The sequence below is a fragment of the Somniosus microcephalus genome, chromosome 5, assembly GCF_052327205.1.
Source record: "Somniosus microcephalus isolate GS21.2 chromosome 5, FLI_Smic_1.0, whole genome shotgun sequence".
Classification (NCBI taxonomy): domain Eukaryota; kingdom Metazoa; phylum Chordata; class Chondrichthyes; order Squaliformes; family Somniosidae; genus Somniosus; species Somniosus microcephalus.
The window spans coordinates 272,957,820-272,978,380 of NC_140991.1; the positions used below are offsets into that span (position 1 = coordinate 272,957,820).

Below are 20,561 nucleotides of genomic sequence, written 5' to 3' on the forward strand. Positions count from 1 at the left end.
TCTCTTATGCGGGACCTTATCGAAAGCCTTCTGAAAGTCCAAATACACCACATCCACTGGTTCTCCCTTATCTATTTTACCAGTTACATCCTCAAAAAATTCCAGTAGATTAGTCAAGCACGATTTACCCTTTGTAAATCCATGTTGACTTTGTCCGATCCTGTCACTGTTTTCCAAGTGCTCTGCTATTACATCTTTTAGGATGGACTCTAGCATTTTCCCCACTACCGATGTCAGGCTTACTGGTCTGTAATTCCCCGTTTTCTCTCTACCACCTTTTTTGTATAGTGGGATAACATTAGCTACCTTCCAATCCATGGGTACTGTTCCAGATTCCATTGAATGTTGGAAGATGATCAGCAATGCATCTACTATTTCTAGGGCCACTTTCTTAAGTACCCTAGGATGTAGATTATCAGGCCCTGGGGATTTATCGGCCTTCAATCCCATCAATTTCCTTAACACCATTTCCCTACAAATACTGATTTCTTTCAGTTCCTCCCTTTCATCAGACCCTATGTTCCCCGACATCTCTGGGAGGTTATTTGTGTCCTCCTTTGTGAAGACAGAACCAAAATATGTATTTAATTGGTCGGCCATTTCTTTGTTCCCCATTATAAATTCCCCTGAATCTGACTGCAAGGGACCTACGCTTGACTTCACCAATCTTTTTCTCTTCACATAGCTATAAAAGCTTTTACAGTCAGTTTTTATGTTCCCTGCAAGCTTACTCTCATATTATATTTTCCCCTTCTTAATTAATCCCTTTGTCCTCCTTTGTTGAATCGTAAACTGCTCCCAATCCTCAGGTTTACTGCTTTTTCTGGCCAATTTATATGTCCTCTCCTTGGATCTTATGCTATCCCTAATTTCCCTTATTAGCCACAGTTGAGTCACCTTTTTTGTTTTATTTTTATGCCAAACTGGGATGAACAAATTCTGTAGTTTATCCATGCGGTCTTTGAATGTTTGCCATTGCCTATCCACCGTCAACCCTTTGAGTGACATTCCCCAATCAATCCTACCCAACTCGCGCCTCAGACCATCGTAGTTTCCTTTGTTTAAATTCAGGACCCTAGTGTCTGAGTCAACAACTTCATTCTCCATCTTAATGAAGAATTCTATCATATTATGATCGCTCCGACCCAAGGGGCCTCGTACAACAAGATTGTTAATTAATCCTTTCTCATTACATAATACCCAGTCTAAGATGGCCTGATCTCTGGTTGGTTCCTCGATATATTGGTCCAGGAAACCATCCCGTAAACACTCCAGGAATTCCTCCTCCACAATATTGTTACTAATTTGGTTAGCAGTGACTACACTTCAAAAAAAAGCACTTCATTGACTGTAAAGCGCTTGGGGACGTCTTGTGGTCGTGAAAGGCGCTATATAAATGCAAATCTTTATTTTCTTTCATAAAATTGGGGGAAGGAGAGAAATCTGCCCTCCTCCTCCAACCAATGCAAGTTACAGTATCCCAGCAAGGAGGCAACGGTTTTAGGAGGCGAAGTAAAGTGAGAAAATTGGAGACAGAAGTGGGAAAATACACTCCTTTCAACTGTGGCATTTACAGCGCTGTCCTGCCAGGATCCAGCTGAGGTCATAGCCCCGCCTCTATCCAAACCCAGCATTGTGGACAAGGCAATCACCGGATTTCTGATTGGTCAATTAGCCTGTCTATCAAACCTCTTGACGCGACGCTCACCGTTTTCAATTGGTGGGCATGGTTGGCAGTCAAGCGACGTCAACAATGGCCGTTGCTTTCCGCCCTCATCCCGTCGCCTCGCAGTCTCGCGATTGGAGCTTGTACCGTTGGCGGCGCCGAATTTCAAATTTTTGAACGGTTTGGCGCAGCTCGGGGTTGTAGAGGCAGAAGCGCGAGAAGAGCCGAAGGAAACGGATCGATTGACAGGGGCTCAATCCGGTTGGAGCGACGCGGCACTCGGGCACCATGGACCCTTTCACTGAGGTAGGGCGGCAGGGTGTCCTCACGGGTAACCTGCGGTTGTTATTATGTGGGAGAGGCCGAGGGGAATGGAATGGCGGGGAGTGTTGAAACTATCCCTGTGACTCCCGGCATCCCCACAGCGCTGGGTCTGTCACTCGGTATTGACGCTGAGGCTCACCAACAGCGCTTCCCGCATCTCCCCAGCTCTGCGTTTCGTCCTTTACTGGTTTGCGGGGTGGGGGAAATGGACAGAATTGCAAAATAAGATCTCCCAAAACGGGAATTAGAAACTCCTAATCATGCAGAACAGGAACCCCCCCAAAAACCAGGATTAGAACCCGCCAATCAAGCAATAAAAATAGACTTTTACTTCACTCACAATAAACCAGTGGTCCTGATTATAGTGTCTTTATTATTATGGGTAAGATGGCCATTCTGTTGTGTTAAATGAATATTTTTGTTTCAACTGTTTTTGTCCATTCCTATGCTCTTGGAGAAGCCCAGAATGATGGGAGACACACTTTGTCTCAGTCATGTTCACAGTGTTACGAGATGGGGGTGTGGGGGTAGTAGGGTGGTGGTGATTGGGTGGGATGGGATGTAGGAGGTGAGCAGAGAGACACTCAATATCTGTAAACTGAAATGACGGGTGCACACACACCCAAAACTTCATAACCTGTCACCAGGACTGAACACACCCAAATGTCACCTATGTTTTTGTCATTGTAGATGCTGACTGACTTGTCAGTTTCTAGCATTTTCTGTTTTCATTCAGATTTTCAGCATTTGCACTTTTTTCATTTCTACTTTATCTGAAACTAAAGTCATCATTCTTGATTTCCACCACTCTCCAATCTGTGCCTGCCTTTTCATTAGTGGGGAAAAATTAGGGATTGTTGAGTTAGGATCACTAAGAATGGGTTTACCTCCTGAAATGTGCTGTGTTTTATAATTAGGAATTGTTGGGGACAACATTTTTAAAAATTGATTCTGTAATACAAAGGTATTCATTTGTTTCAGTCTTAATAGAGCATACCCGAATTGGGGTGTGAAAACTTCAAATTCTGGCTTGGCAAATGAGCAGCTAACAATATGTTGTCAGCAGACACTTGAAATTGAGTCATATTTCCTTACATGGACACAGCATGTTTGTTGGATCACAGTTTGGTTTACACTTTGGCTCAAACTGAAATTTCAGTTAATGTCTTGTGTCTGCTGTAAGACTTGGATCTTATCCAAAAGGTGTAATTGGAAAAACTATTGGTAGGCACTTTTGCATTACAATATCTAACGGACTCTGACTCACTGACATACTCTTACTGTAGGAATGCACAGCTGGCACTTTCCAACTAGTTTGAATGTAAATATTTCATTCTGATAATATAACCAATTTTAAAAAATTTACTGCAAGACATGTGACATGCATTAGAACAATTACAAATAGAATACAGATGTTCTAAAAAGTAGAGAAGCTGTTCACAGATTTGGAAAATAAACTATCTGTGTTCAGTGTTGGCTCTATTCTGGCTGCAGCAGTCCATGCTATTGACCGAACAAAATGGAAAAGCCAAATCAACTGTTTTACTGCTTGCATTTGCAAGATTGTGTTTCTAGTTAGTGTTTTGTTTCCCTTTATGCACTTGTACTTTCACTGCCGTTATTACAATAATGGTTGGCAGTGCTTACAGGAGTGTTTTCTCAGTAAACTGCTTTCCTTCCAGCAACTCTTGCAACTTTGGTCTGCTGTGCTAAGGTTGTATTCCAATAAAATCTGCAGTCATGATGTAAAGCTACATATCAAAGCTTGTTTGCCATAGATCAAGTTGTAGTACTGGATAATGAAAACTTCAAATATCATAATTAGGTTAATAAAAGGTCCACAACTGGAGATTGGTGGAAGTATCATAGCTGGGTCGAGTCTGTTATGTTAGTCCATTTAAACAGTTGCTTTTAAAATCTATAATGCTTACCTTAAATACCTAGAAATATGCAAAGCATCACATTTGTAGCTATTTCTACAGTAATAGTTAACTGCCAAGTATAGATATAAAGAAATGTGCTGGTCATAGTAAAAAATTATAGTGAAACATCTAATTTGTTTATGACTTATTCTTGAGTTACAGTTAGGCTCACTCGCGAAGGTACTTGCTATATTTTGGTGTTGGATATAGTGTGTGTTGGTATCACTACTCTATAGAAAAATAACTATCCTCGTGTTAACTAAAAATTATCTTTTTAATTTTTCACTTCCATTTACTCCCACCACTAGTACCTCACTCTGTGTTAAATAGCTCAAAATACTCTCTCTCTACAGATGCAACCCAATCTTGGAAAGACAAAAATCTATTAATTATTCCATTTTTTTCAAGTAGATATAGCCTGAAGGTTTTATACACTCCTTTACACTACTGAATTCATAGTGATACTGATTTGAGTTAGACAATTTGTGTTTCTGTACACAGGCACGTAATGTATATAAATGAATAATTTAGTCTGTACTCTGGAGAAAAAATACCTATATTTAAGAAGGGGGATAGAGCATGTCCAGGGAATTATAGACCAGTCAACTTAATATCGGTGGTAGGAAAAATAATGGAATCCCTACTAAAGGAGAGAATAGAAGAACATCTAGAAACGAAAAGTATAATAATGAATAGACAGCATGGATTTCAAAAGGGAATGTCTTGCTTGACCAACCTTATTGACATTTTTGAAGAGGTAATAGAGAGTAGACAATGGTAATGCAGTAGATGTAACTTATCTAGATTTTCAAAAGGCCCTTGATAAGGTCCCCCATAATAGACTAATAAATACGGTCAGAAAATGCGGAGTCAGGGGACAAGTAGCAGAATGGATTGCTAGCTGGCTTCAAGACAGAAAGCAGAGAGTGCGAGTGAAGGATAGCTATTCACAGTGGCAGAAGGTGGGTAGTGGTGTTCCTCAAGGATCAGTGCTGGGACCACTGCTGTTCACAATTTACATTAACGATTTAGACTTTGAAATCAAAAACACAATTTCTAAATTTGCGGATGATACCAAATTGGGGGGGATAGTCAATACTCCGGACTGCAACAAGTTACAGGAAGACATTAATAAACTTGCAGAATGGGCAAATAATTGGCAAATGAAGTTCAGCACAGATAAATGTGAGGTATTACATTTCGGTAGGAAGAATAGGGAGGTCACATCACTTGGAGGGTGGGAGTCTCGGTGGGGTAGAGGAACAAAGGGATCTCGGAGTACAAATACACAAATCACTAACAGTTGCGACACAGGTTAGCAAGGCCATTAAAAATGCAAACATAGCACTAGAGTTTATTTCTACAGGGATAGAATTGAAAAGTAGGGAAGTAATGCTAAACTGGTATCGAACCTTGGTTAGACCACACTTAGAGTACTGCGTGCAGTTCTGGTCGCCATATTATAAAAAGGATATACCGTAGAGGCACTGGAGAGGGTGTAGAGAAGATTTACAAGGATGATACCAGAAATGCGAGGGTATCCATATCAGGAAAGGATCTTATCTGAGGAATTGGCCTTCTACCACAGAAGGCAGTAGAGGCCAATTCATTAAATATATTCAAGAAGGAGTTGGATATATTTCTTAAGGCTAAAGGGATCAAGGGGTATGGGGAGAAAGCAGGGACAGGATGATCAGCCATGATCGCATTGGATAGCGGAGCAGGCTCGAGGGGCCGAATGGCCTACTCCTGCTCCTATCTTCTATGTTTCTAGGATGAACAGGCTGGGTCTCTTTTCTCTTGGAAAAAAGAAGGCTGAGGGGTGACCTAATAGAGGTCTTTAAAATTATGGAAGGATTAGAGTGGATACAGAGAGAATGTTTCCACTTGTGGGGAAGAGCATAACTAGAGGCCATCAATATAAGATAGGCACCAAGAATTCCAATTGGGAATTCAGAAGAAACTTCTTTACCCAAAGAGTGGTGAGAATGTTGAACTTGCTACCACAGGGAGTGGTTGAAGCGAATAGTATAGATGCATTTAAGGGGAGGCTGGACAAACATGAGGGAGAAGGGAATAGAGGGTTATGCTGATAGATTTAGATGAGGAAAGACTGGAGGAGGCTTGAGTGGAGCATAAACACTGGCATGGACTAGTTGGGCCGAATGGCCTGTTTCTGTGCCGTATATCCTTATGTAATATTGTAATACTTGTATGCCATATATCTTTAACTCTTACACAAGGGCCATAATTACTTTTTTTTCACCTGTTAGCCTCTACCCCATACTTACTCTTGTATGTACAATAAATTAGTATGGCCAAGAAAACTCTTAACTGTAATCTATTGGTCACAATGTGTTCTATTTTATCTGGCCCTGATTTTTGTTTCAGTTCAAATTGAGACCTGACTCTGAAGGTTATACAGTCTGAAGCGTGTCAGTGTTTCCTTTTCAGTTCTACCCTCTGCTGTTTCCTCTAAACCAGCTTTTGACCAACACTGAATTTGTTGTTTCCTGATAGTTTCACTGTCCAGATGTGGAGAACAGATAATTTCTTGCATAGATAAGTTGGATTTTGAGAAACCTTGTGATGGGGGGTTTTGTGAATCCAGTACTGTGGCTAACATGGTTTTTCCCTCGTCTCAGACCAGGCCATTGCTAGTATTTTTATATGGACAAAATATATTTTACTTTTTTTTTTATATAAGGGTGTGGAAAATCATTTTCACTACACAAGTCTAGTTATATTTTGCCTGCTACTGTAATAACATTCTACTCCTCCCCCCTCCCTACTGATGGTGCTAACTTGTGATGAGGTATGGGTGCTGGTCACATTCTATTGCATTACTGAATTGTCCTCTCTAAGCTTAGATAGGCTATTTTACTTGAAGGAATCCTAGCTGTGGCTGATCTGCCTTCACCTGATATCCATACACTTTTTCTACTAAGGGTCAGTAGATAGTGGGGCGGAGAGGGAACGCTCACTGATGTTTCTCATTGGCATTGAGCTGAATTATATCTGTTGTACTGCCACGCCAACTGAGACTGGCTAACAGCACGGACAGGAATCAAATGTACAACCATCTTGTCTGTGTGGTTTAGTTGTACATTGGCTTTACCCAATAAAATTCAGCTGTATCCCTAACTGATTATACTGTACTGTTAATGAGGTACAATTTTACATTTTTAAGGGAATGTTCTCCCTTTCCTCTTTCTGTTCCAACTTTTTTTAATTGAAGAGCAGGCAGTAACTTTGCTTTAAGACTTTTTTTCCTGTTTCCAGTAATAGTGCTTTTAATTAAATCTAGCTGTGGACTGCACCTAAAAGACTAACATACATCTCCGGTCTTTAAGGGATTGTGAAACGCTGCAGTGAATGGAACGTTTCAAATCTTGCATGTTGCCCAATGTGTTTGAAATAGTCGTACAGTATGTCAGTTGCTCCAATCGGATTTGAATTTTTAGTCACGTGCCGAACTGTACATTCTTGAGGAATGAGATCCAGCTGTTTCAACAAAAATATTCTGGTGCAGTGCAGTGCTGGCTAACAGACCTGGTATGTGTTTCAACATATTCAAACGGTGTCAATGCAGCCGATTGTTAGCTATCCTCCTGATTCAGTGGAAAATGGTGTGTACCAAATTGTAGAGTTGGAAAGTGAATGTTTCAAACTGAAGTTTCTTAACTTTCAAATATCAGATTGGACTTTACAGGAATGTTTAGTGTAGTTCCCAGTGTGTACTCCCATTTGGGGGAGTCCAAAACTAGGGGCCATAAATATAAGGTAGTCACTAATAAATCCAATAAGGAATTCAGGAGAAACTTCTTTACTCGGAGAATGGTGAGAATGTGGAACTTGCTACCACATGGAGTGGTTGAGGCAAATAGGGGAAGCTAGATAAGTACATGAGGGAGATAAGAATAGGATATGTTGATAGGGTGAGATGAAGTAAGGTGGGAGTAGGCTCGTGTGGAGCATAAACATTGGCATAAAACTGTTGGGCCAAATGGCATGTTTCTGTGCTGTAAATACTATGTAATGTGTGAGTAGGGAGCTGACAACATTTAAATAATGCATTCTGATCTGTTCAAATCATACAGCAGATGCGTCCTATGATATACTGTAGTACCAATTTTAAATTGCATGTAGCTTCTACATGCAAAAATGGAATTTGCATAATTCCTTTTCTGTATTGATTCTACTTTAACCCTTTAAGCACCACATTTACTTTAGACCACAAGAATATATTTAACTTGCATCACTTGGATAATTAAGAGTTGGCGTCATGCATCAAAACACATCAGACCTCGGGCACTTCGGTGGAGATGGAAGGTGGCTCAATATGCTTTAAATGCAAGTGACTTCTGGGTTAAAACTTAATTTTGAGTTAATTCGTTTAAACCTCAGATCAAACTAAAATTGGGATTCCAGATTTCCTCCCTTTTTAGCATTGATAATCAAGGATCTCTGATACTTGATTGGGAGAAAAGCAAATGGAGAGAGGGATGCATATGATGGTCATGGGTCTCTTGAGCTTTGCTTTCCCCAGATCCATTTTATCTATAGCCTCTGTCCCTCGCCAACCTCCATTGTCTCCCTATCATTACATTTCACTGAAATCCTAGTGACAACCCTGACATGATATAGTATCAGTGCAACAACATTACAGGGAGGTGAAAAAAATGGAAGCGCTTTGGGATGTCCTGAGGCCATAAAAGGTGCTACATAAATGTGAGCCTTTCCTTCCTTTTGTTAAAGTATGGTTTTATTTATGATTAGATGTTCTATCTATTCCTCAAAATCAATAAGGTTCTTGAAATGTTTGAGGTCAAACGTTCATGGGATTATTGAACTGCAATAATACCTAAACATACTTTAAAATATAGCACTTATTACCACACCTGATGGTTGGAGACTTGCATTAACGGTTCTGAGCACTGCACACAAGTTGATCAAACCATTACAAATCCAAATACTCATTACAGTCTGCTACTTTTTATACATTTTTCTCGTCTTGACTGCATGACAATTTGAACGTTTCTGCATTATTGATGATTATACTAAAAGTTAAAATAGAACTCCATATAAGGAGAACCTAATTGGACTTATACATTATCAGTAATTTCAGTTAATATGGTTGCCTTACGAACGACTTTTTCCGTTGGGCTAACATGATCAGTATAACTCCCGACTTTGTTATCATTAATAATTTTGCTTTTGTTACATATAATTGCTGTTCCACCAAGTAAAACCTTATGTCTTGATTGTGTACCATCCAACACCAGCTAAATCCCCAATTCTGCAGAAACCCTAATTAAAAAGATAATGGACCTGAATTTGCGGTCGGAGGCTTCCCGCGGACGGATGCCTCCGAACCGCAATAAATCTACGAACCTACCTGATGGTCCTGGATCCACGAGGACTCGGTTTCCTGGGCCTCTACGTGTAAGTCTGCGAAGAGGCCCATGTATCCTAGGGGCGCATACGGTTCGCAAGCGCCCCTGGGATCACGTGGGCCGGCCCAACCAATCAGAAAGGGGATTCGCATTATGCTTATAAGGATTCTATTTACATACGGAATCCCTATAAGCTTAATGGGAATCGCCCAAAAAACACGTACACAACTTTGAAATAAAAAAAATCATTGCATGTTTAAAATTCATCAAAATACAATTTCATTAAACATTTAAAACAAAAATTTGAATTGTTGAGAAATAAATTTAAACATTTCTTATGGGGCCAAAAATAACACACACTTATATTACAGGTTTTTGAATGTTAATGATTTAAAAAATGTTATTTTAATATTTATTTTCACCCTTGCACTGGTAAAAGAAGGCCTTACACCTGTTTTTACCAGGTATAAGAGTTTCATGGGCATTTGTTGGGCAAATAGCCCAACTCTCCACCAGCGAATGTCAATTTCCCAGGGATGCAGAGGATCTGTCAAAAAGATTCTTGACAGATCGCAAGTTCTGGGTTTTCGCGTATGCGTAGTCCATGCATAAACCCAGAACTTGCAAGGCACCTATGGCCGTGTACACGGTCATGGGCCACAGAAAATCCGGGCCAATATTTACCCAGATGTTTTCTTTTTGAAAGACTATCTTCTGTCCTTGCACCCATTACCAGTGGCTGCAGCTCCAGAAGCTTAGGAACGAGTATGCAATGGCACTTCTTTTAATTAAGTTCCATCATTTAAGTAGGTGATTACTTCATACTGAAACTTACCAGAGCGGCATGGGCAAAAGTTCAGTGATTGCTACTTTAAAATTGAATCATTTTTCTCCTCATTTTCTTTTTCATTCCTTTTCTTACTTTAAAGAAAATGCGTCTATGGTAGCGATGTATTGTTCATGCTGCATCCCCTCTCGTATGCACAAATGGAATCTTTAGGTGAAGGCACTCTCTTCTGGATGTGCACAAAATCCAATTCTACAGGCAGAATGTCATCTTGATAATAAAATACGTAACTCAAATCCAACCAAACCAGACTCCGCACATTTCCTTCTTGGACGAGCCCATACTAAACCCCAATGTAGGACAACTTCTGTGCTTCCTCCTCGCCACAGTTCAGCGATGCACCCTGTGGAAATGAACAGACCTGTCTCTCTACTCATTAAGGGTCAAAATGCTGTATTCACTTGCTCAACTAGAAGAAATTGAAGACTGGGTCTCTGCTGTTAAGGACGAAATGACATACACCTCCTACAGAGTTATAAATACTAAACCTGAAAAGTCCACACGATCCAAACCATTTGAAAGTAACCAAACTTTCAGTTGTTAGACCTAAGCAACTGTTGCAGTAGTTTTCTAACTGTTCCTGCCCTAGCTAATGTGTAGTCATTATATAGCGCAACTGACAAAAGTTGCAGATTGTGTGCAAGGAATGTAGTACACCATGACGTATCTGTAAAACATACGCAAATTAAAAAATATATTTTTGGAAAGCTGGAAACCCTTTGGCGACCTCCTTTATCGCTATTTGCTTTATAATGAATGGGGAGAGACTGAAAGAGATGAGGGAGTGAAAGCAGATTCAGCAGTTACCTACCATGCTCATTGCTGATCAATAAAGCAAATTAAATGCTGAGCATTCATGCCAAATCAGTAGCATACAAGATTTAGGCCATCCTGTTGAAACTAGAGTTTTCTGGTCAGATTATACCTTGAAGATTGTGTTGACTGCTGGGAAAATTCCAAAATAAAAGCAGAAAATGCTGGAATCACTTAGCAGGTGAGTTCCCTCCGCAGATGCTGACTTGCCTGAGTGTTTCTAGTGTTTTCTATTTTTGTTTCTACAGCTTTAAGAACATAAGAAATAGGAGCAGGAGTAGGCCATACGGCTCCTCGAGTCTGCTCCGCCATTCGATAAGATCATGGCTGATCATTCACCTCAACTCCACTTTCCTGCCCAATCTCCATATCCATTCATTCCCTTAGAGTCCAAAAATCTATCTATCTCTCAGCCTTGAATATACTCAAAGACTCGGCATGCACAGCCCTCTGGGGAAGAGAATTCCAAAGATTCACAACCCCCTGAGTAAAGAAATTCCTCCTCATCGCAGTCTTAAATGGTCTACCCCTTACCCTGGGACTATGCCCCCTAGTTCTAGACACTCCAGCCAGGGGAAACAACCTCTCAGCATTTACCCTGTCAATCCCCTTCAGAATCTTGTATGTTTCAATTAAGTCACCTCTCATTCTTCTAAACTCCAGTGAATATAGGCCCATTCTACATAATCTCTCATCATAGGACAGCCCTCATCCCAGGAATCAATCTAGTGAACCTATGTTGCACCGCCTCTAAGGCAAGTATATTCTTCCTTAGATAAGGAGACCAAAACTGTGCACAGTGCTCCAGGTGTGGTCTCGCCAAGGCCCTGATCAATTGTAACAAGGCTTCCTTACTCTTCTACTCCAACCCCCTTGCAGTAAAGGCCAACATGCCATTTGCCTTCATTATTGCTTGCTGTACCTGCATGCTAGTTTTCTGTGTTTCTTGCACGAGGCATTCCCTACATTATACTCTATCTGCCACCTTACTGCCCTCTGATTTAGTCTATCTATATCCCTTTCCATCGCTTTGTGTTCTCCTCACAGCTTACTGTCCCACCTAGCTTTGTATCGTTAGCAAACTTGGATACATTACACTCGGTCCCTTCATCTAGGTCATTCAATATAGATTGTAAATAGCTGAGGCCCCAGCACTGATCCTTGTGGCACCCCACTAGTTACAGCCTGCCAACCTGAAAAAGACCCGTTTATTCCTACTCTGTTTTCTGTCTGTTAACCAATCCTCTATCCATGCTACTATATTACCCCCAACCCCATGAGCCCTTATCGTGTGTAATAACCTTTTATGTGGCACCTTATCGAATGCCTTTTGGAAATCCAAATATACTACAGCCACTGGTTCCCCTTTATCTACCCTGCTAGTTACATCCTCAAAACTCCAATAAATTTGTCAAACACGATTTCCCTTTCATAAAACCATGTTGACTCTGCCTAATCATGCTATGATTTTCTAAGTGCCCTGATACCACTTCCTTAACAATGATTCCAACATTTTCCCTACTACTGATGTCAGGCTAAATGGCCTATAGTTCCCTGTTTTCTCTCTTCCCTCCTTTCTTGAATAGCAGTGTTACATTTGCTACCTTCCAATCCGCTGGGACCGTTCTAGAATCTAGGGAATTTTGAAAGATCAAAACCAATGCATTCACTATTTCTCCAGCCACCTCTTTTAGAACCTGAGGATATAGGCCATCGGGTCCAGGGGATTTGTCGGCTTTTAGTCCCTTAGTTTCGCGAGTACTTTTTCTCTACTTATATTAATTATGCTGAGGTACTCGCCCTCATTAGACCCTTGGTTCCCCAACATTTTTGGTATGCTTTTTGTGTCTTCTACTGTGAAGACAGATACAAAATATTTGTTTAACGTTTCTGCCATTTCCTTATCCCCCATAATAATTTCTCCTGCCTCAGCCTCTAAGGGACCAATGTTTACATTTGCTGCTCTCTTCCTTTTTACATACTTATAGAAGCTCTTAAAATCTGTTTTTATATTTCTTGCTAGTTTTCTCTCATTCTATTTTTTCCCTTTTTATCAATGTTTTGGTCATCCTTTGCTGGTTTCTGAAACTCTCCCAATCCTCAGGCTTACTACTATTCTTCACAACATTATAAGCTTCTTCTTTCAATCTAATGCTATCCTTAACTTCTTTAGTTCGCCACAGATGGATCACTTTTTCCGTGGAGGTTTTGTTTCTCAATGGAATGTATTTTTGTTGAGAATTATGGAATATTTCTTTAAATGCTAGCCACTGCTTATCTACTGCCATACCTTTTCTATTTCCCAATCTACTTTAGCCTACTCGCCCGTCATACCTATGTAATTGGCATTATTTAACTTCCTTTGGAAAATGCTACGTCCTGATACTGGTGCTGAGATGGCCCTGAAGCTGGTTTTCCATATCATAGGACTGAAATATAAGGGAAGATTAGAAAAACACATCAGTTTTGAAAGGAGGTGAATAAGAGATAACCCTTTATAGAGGATAAGATACTACAGATAATAGGTTAATTTAGAGCACTATATCAAGTTAAAACACTGCTGTGGGACATGGGGGCCATAGGTGCAAACTGGTAAAAGGCAAGTTCAGGACTTAAAAAAAAAAAAAAAAAAAAATTTGTTCATGGGATGTTGGCATCACTAGCAAGGCCAGCATTTATTGCCCATCCCTAATTGCCCTGAGAAGGTGGTGGTGAGCTGCCGCCTTGAACTGCTGCAGTCCGTGTGGTGAAGGTACGCCCACAGTGCTGTTAGGGAGGGAGTTCCAGGATTTTGACCCAGCGACGATGAAGGAATGGCGATATACTTCCAAGTCATGATGGTGTGTGACTTGGAGGGGAACTTGGAGGTGGTGGTGTTCCCATGCGCCTGCTGCCCTTCTCCTTCTAGGTGGTAGGGGTCGTGGGTTTGGGAGGTGCTGCCAAAGAAGCCTTGCCAAGTTGCTGCAGTGCATCTTGTAGATGATACACACTGCAGCCATGGTGCGCCGGTGGTGGAGGGATTGAATGTTTAAGGTGGTGGATGGGGTGCCAATCAAGTGGGCTGCTTTGTCTTGGATGGTGTCGAGCTTCTTGAGTGTTGTTGGAGCTGCACTCATCCAGGCAAGTGGAGAGTATTTCATCACACTCCTTACTTGTGCCTTGTAGATGGTAGAAAGGCTTTGGGGAGACAGGAGGTGAGACACTCGCTGCAGAATACTCAGCCTCTGACCTGCTCTTGTTGCCACAGTATTTATGTGGCTGGTCCAGTTAAGTTTCTGATCAATGGTGACCCCCAGGATGTTGATGGTGGGGGATTTAGCAATGGTAATGCCGTTGAATGTCAAGGGGAGGTGGTTAGACGCTTGCTTGTTGGAGATAGTCATTGCTTAACACTTGAGTGGTGCGAATGTTACCTGCCACTTATCAGCCCAAGCCTGAATGTTGTCCATGTATTGCTTCATTATCTGAGGAGTTGTGAATGGCACTGAACACTGCAGTCATCAGCGAACACCCCCACTTCTGACCTTATGATGGAGGGAAAGTCATTGATGAAGCAGCTGAAGATGGTTGGGCCTAGGACACTGCCCTGAGGAACTCCTGCAGCGATGTCCTGGGGCTGTGATGATTGACCAGCAACAACCATAACCATCTTCCTTTGTGTTAGGTATGACTCCAGCCAGTGGAGAGTTTTCCCTTTGATTCCCATTGACTTCAGTTTTACTAGGGTTCCTTGATGTCACACTCGGTCAAATGCTGCCTTGATGTCAAGGGCAGTCACCTCTCCTCTCACCTGGAATTCAGCTCTTTTGTCCATGTTTGGACCAAGGCTGTAATGAGGTCTGGAGCTGAGTGGTCCTGGCGGAACCCAAACTGGACATCAGTGAGTAGGTTATTGGTGAGTAAGTGCTGCTTGATAGCACTGTCGACGACACCTTCCATCACTTTGCTGATGATTGAGAGTAGACTGATGGGGCAGTAATTGGCCAGATTGGATTTGTCCTTCTCTTTGTGGACAGGACATAGCTGGGCAGTTTTTCACATTATCGGATGGATGCCAGTGTTATAGCTGTACTGGAACAGCTTGGTTAGAGGCGTGACTAGTTCTGGAGCACACATCTTCAGCACTACAGCTGGGATGTTGTCGGGGCCCATAGCCTTTGCTGTATCCAGTGCGCTCAGCCGTTTCTTGATATCACTGATGTCAGAAGCATACCTTCACACACATACCTGGAATAATGATCTCAGTAGGATAGTGGAAGCATAAGCTCTGAAAACAGTCAAGATGCTGTAATGGAGTCCATAAGTTTCTACGGAAGGATGGACTGAATAGCTTCTCTCATCTGTACTTTGAGTTGTCCTAGCCTGACATCCTGCGAATTTTGAGGTGACCTGAATTAGCGTGATTTTCAGGTAAATTCCCTGTAACGAATTAGCCTTAATGAATGAGTACTGAGCATTCTGTCCGCTCTTTGTTATTAAAAATCTGGCATTAAGAGGGTATTCCATACTTTGCGTTGTGCATAAATGTGTAGAGATTTGTCTTCTCCCATTCCCATTTGTGTCCACTGTTATAACTGCCACATCTGCTTGTGATGCTTCATAGTGTCCTTACTGTGGCATTTGAACTTTACTTTTGCCCTTTTGTATTGGAATTATAACCATTTAGCTTTTTATTGTCGTAATCTGTGAAATGCAAATTGTAAGAGTTTCCTTCCCGATTTATATTTCAGCATTTTTGAATCTGTCGCCAGAATCCTCCTTGTTTCACCTCTGGATATTTTGCTTTAACTGCTGGGACAGGGTATTTTAAGTCCTATAATAATGACATCTAGTGACTACTTAAGGTATTGTAGAAAAGTAACTGCAAAATAGCTGCATACATATAGCATCAGTTTATTTTCATAAAAATATTGCTCAATCAGCAGATCGGGCAGCAGCTGAAAGGGAAAGATAGGTTAATAGATTGGAAGTGATCTTCATTAGAACATACATGTACCCAGTGTTGCCACCCAGCTTATTTAGCATTTTAGTGCCAGTATGCTGTGAGAAAAATGGCATTGAAGCCAACCCGATTTAGTATGTGATTCTCTTTAACTCATCACCTCAACTTGCTTAATGACTACACTGCCGGGGCTTCACTCAAGGGTTAGATTGTGTCTAGAGAGGGCATTTTGAACTGGACATTCAGAAAGCCAAAATCTATAATTGTTGCTTTACATGGGCATAGAATGAAAATTTTCTACCCACCTTTGCGGTTTAGGGAATTTCCAGTGACAACACTGAATGTACTGTTACTTCATTCTTGTGTTCAGCATAAGTAGAGACTTATTCTACTTGTGCCACAGCTGTAATATTGTGTCTTTTCTTGACACTTGGCTGCAAGGGTGATACTAAGAGTAATCTGTATGCTCTGGCAGAGCATGACTTGTGCATTGATGCTCATTATCGTTTTCTGCCTCTGCTTCCTTTTGTACTTTGTAATAATTCAGTTATGCAGAGGTGAACAAATGCAAGACTGTTAGATTATCTACCCATTGGTATGGTTGATCATTTTCTAAAATTGCAGTTGCATGTCCCATTCACGTTTTCACTGCTCGTGTCTCTACTGTAGGGCGAAGAAAGAATTCAGTTTAATAAGTTATTTGATGTGCAAGATGTCTCTATGTTTTTGATGATTTTGTTGTAGTCTATAAAAAGCAGCGACTCTAAGATTAGTAGCAAGGCTTGTAGTCTGCAAGGCCTGTGAAGCAGTTCATGTACTTTCCCAGCAGAAGTGTATTAATCTAGGAGTAAAGCTATCCCTGTGATATTAATTGGCATGTTGGGAACACATTAAATGAGAAATTGCTATAGACCCACATGTTTAAAAACCATTTTAAATCCGAGATTGTACACTTTTCTGCACTGCATATAACATTAATACAACAGTGAAATCTGTGTAATTTTTTTCAGAATACAGGAAACTTTCTGGTATCCGGCACGGACGGGACCGACGTGTTGCCGGTTCATCAACAATTCCAGATAACCGAACGCTATAGTAAAAGATACGGAGCTCAGAGCTCCGTATAAAGCAACAAACCCTGTTGCACAGCTTCAAAACAATCGGCACAAGTTGCAAGCGTCTCTGTAGCTTAGCAACAGCTTCAGCTACACCCTTGCACAGCAACAAATGGAGTAAAAAAAGTTACCTGAACCGCCTCCTGAATTTTGCCGGTGGATAGAGCGTTCTGGTTATTTAGGGGCCGGTTAATCGAAAGTTTCCTGTATACTAATTCTAATCAAGCTGAAAGGCAATAAGTGGCCTGACTCATCACATAATCAATGATTCAATATTTTGCAATTCTTGATGTGCTTGAAGATTTTTTTTTCAAAACAATATCTATGCTTCAGCCTAGTACATCTTGGCTTTAGTGATAAAATCGTTTTTGTGCTCCACTTGTCTTCCCCTAATAAAAGCTTATTGTTTAAATTGAATGAAATGATGTAATTTGCTTAGTGTTTGTATTGTGTAATCCGTGATTTAATATGAGGCTGTGGACAATACACTGAATTGTTACCTATTCTAGAAACTACTTGAACGAACTCGGGCTCGGCGAGAGAATCTGCAGAAGAAGATGGCTGAGAGGCCCACAGCAGCTGCTCGACAAATTGCAAAAAGATCCAGGGAACCTTTGTCTGAGGCTAGCAACCAGCCATTGCAAACAACTGAGGAAGGTAAGAGCACCCTTACTGTGTGCTTGATTCTGAGGCAAGATGTCCTGTAGTCCACAAATGAATTACAACAGTAATCGTTTGTTCTGAAGTAGCAGTACTTTTCCTTGGTGTGCTACATGTCCCATATACAGGGAGTCTATACTTGCAACTTTAAACATGAAATTTGAAGGTACTCTCTGTTGTATGTAATATGTACATACCATTGGCTGAAATGCTGAACAATAGCTCTCTTTAATGCACTTGGCTAGAGGTAGTGCTCATCTTCACCTGGTATTTACATTTTCTGAATCATTTGCAGAGAATACTGAAGTTGTTGCACAGGTGAAGACAGTGACCACAGAACGATGAAGTTCAATATGAGCTGGGGATCAGAATTACCAAAAGAGCTGGGTATATAACTTTAACTTTATAAAGGCTAAAGCACCGGAATAATGGAGCAACTTAAACACATTGGGATAGAGTTTCTGTTCCTTTACGTCGTCAATATTAGCAAAATCTGGGTGATATCGGCCGAATCAGTGTAAAAGATTAGGGAATTTAAATCTTGTGAGTTACCTCCAAAAACACTTGTGCTCGAGCTACTGAAATCTTTGACGCTGGTTCAAGATTCAATTTGCTTGGATCAGACCCTGCCCACAAAATTGGCCACGCCCCATGTCGACATTGCGAGAATCCGACGATTGCGCTGGTTAGGGAAGGCTCTTCAAATAACGCTCATTTTCTTAGATGCACAGGCACTAGTAGGCACATTTTTTAAAGGTTTTTTTAATAACAAAAAATATTTAATTTACTAAGAAACTGACTAATGTACACCAATGAATGTTGTAAATGGTTCAGTGTAGTTTGTTTTGTAATTTTTAGTGATTTTTAAATCGGGTTACTCACAGGTGGAGCACTGGGCACTCAAAAAATGTGTTTTTTGTGATAAACCCATTTTCAGCTGTATTAAAACAGCCTCCGGTTACCACTCTTAAATACATCAAGGAATACTTTTTAATGGGGAAAATAATTGCATTCTATTATGTTGCCCGATTGTGCTGGTTTATGGAAGATTGTAGTTTGTGTTTATGCAATGATATTTAGTGGAAACTTGAACTGTAACCTAATCAATGCATTTTGGGTGCATTTTCGCGATTGTGCCAAAGCTGAAACTACCCCAATTGATTGGGGCATGCTGTTCAATGTTTTTTGTTGATTTCACTGATGGCTGACTATGGGGATGGCGGGGGGGGGCGAGTCCACGGTACAGCCAGTGTCTGAGCAGTGAAGGACTGACCGCAACTTAAGGATTTCCATGTTTAGATGCGCATGCGCTACATCCTGAAGTTGTGGTCAGTTTCAAAGTGATACTAACAGTGAACGCTGTTAGTTTGCCGTTATTACCCACTGCAAATTTCAGACCAAAAACTCCCCAGGGATAGATGGTATTTATCCTAGAGTGCTAAAGGAGAGAAGAGATTTCTGAGGCACTGACTCACTGAGGGAGTCATTGGACACTGGGGAGGTACCAGTAGATTGAAAATGGGTCAACATGGTAGCTATATTTAAAAAGGATGAAGACTTGGCCACTGGCAACTACAGACCCATTAATTTTATTTCAATGCCATCTTAAATAATCGTATCAATTATCAATTGTAAACTTAAAGGTTATCAGTACAGTAATAACTTGGTTAATAGCAGCCAACCTGGATTCAGAAGGGAGAGGTCCTGCCTGACCAATCTCCTTCACTGCATTGCGGAAATGACATTGTAGTGAACTGTAGAAAACCCTACAACGTGTTGTATTTAGACTTCCAAAAGTATTTGCCAAAGTTCCACATGAAAGGCTATTGAGGCTAAAGCTGTGGGGATTCAGGATAAACCTTGCGTGCGGTTAGAAAATTGGCTGACGGACAGATAACAGCTAGTACAGTACTTGCTATAGGAGTTGAGTCAGAGAGGGAGAAAAGCTCAAGTGGGGAACCCTAGGGATCAGTGTTGGGCCGCTACTGTTTCTAATTTACATTAGTGACTTGGACTCCGAAACCCAATGCAATTTTGTCATTAAATCTCCCCAAGTGTGGCTCTGGATTAAACAAAGTGCCCTATTGTAGCCCCACACAGTTGTATCTTTCTAGTTAAAATTGTGGGTTTTGAGCTCTGAGCCAGGGTTAGTGTTTGAGGCAGAAACTGTCAACGTTTATGATTAGATTGGATAGGTGGCTGAAGGGAGATGGGAGCAGGGTGGGTAACTATGCTTAGAGTTATTTGCTGGCATGAGGGTAAATGCTGATATGGACTGGTTGGGCCAAATGACCTGTTTCTGTGGTGTAACATTTTAAGTATTTATGCACCTTTTTAAAGGCTAGCTCTGTCTTTGGAAGGGGGAACGAACCAAAGCTTTTTTGTAGGTATGGGGAATGATATCCATGCTTGATGTAAAACACAGACTTTGAGTGATGGCACTCAAACTATTGCCAGTATTTACAGCTCCTGCATTAAGTCATGAAACTCCTTTTGCACAATATTTATAATTATAGGAAGTGTTCAGACAAAATGGTGCTGCACTGTGCGTAGTAAGATTACCAAGGGTGGACAGTTACCTACAGGGAGGGAGAGTTCATTGGAGGCATTTGTAGGTGGAGAAGGTGAAGTGGTTTTGGGAGAGAATCCCAGAAGGCAAGGGCACATTGACTGAAAGAATGGCTTCAGAGAGTGGGTGAAAAACAGTAATTAAACAAATGAGTATTCAAGCATTTGTAAGCATAAATTACAATGTTAAATTCCTAAATTTTATGCCATACTTAGTTCCTCTCCTCTTGCCCCCCCCCCCCCCAATTTATTGTATATATTCTCTACTTGAGTGGCAACATTCCTCAACATTATTTTGCAGACGTATA

The 20,561-nt window shown here is 41.0% G+C and overlaps 1 protein-coding gene across 2 annotated transcripts in view; it reads left to right on the plus strand.

Moving 5' to 3' along the window:
* Positions 1-1,754: 1,754 nt before the first annotated feature.
* The window catches only part of anln (anillin, actin binding protein), a 97,782-nt gene continuing 78,975 nt past the window's right edge, over positions 1,755-20,561 (plus strand). Inside the window, exons 1-2 of one of the 2 annotated variants that reach the window (XM_085988960.1) lie at positions 1,755-1,972; positions 17,535-17,682. In XM_085988960.1, the coding sequence (XP_085845086.1) occupies positions 1,955-1,972; positions 17,535-17,682 (166 nt within the window). In that variant the 5' untranslated portion in view covers positions 1,755-1,954. The remainder of the gene's footprint in view (positions 1,973-17,534; positions 17,683-20,561) is intronic. The other variant, XM_085988961.1, reaches the window with a different exon arrangement.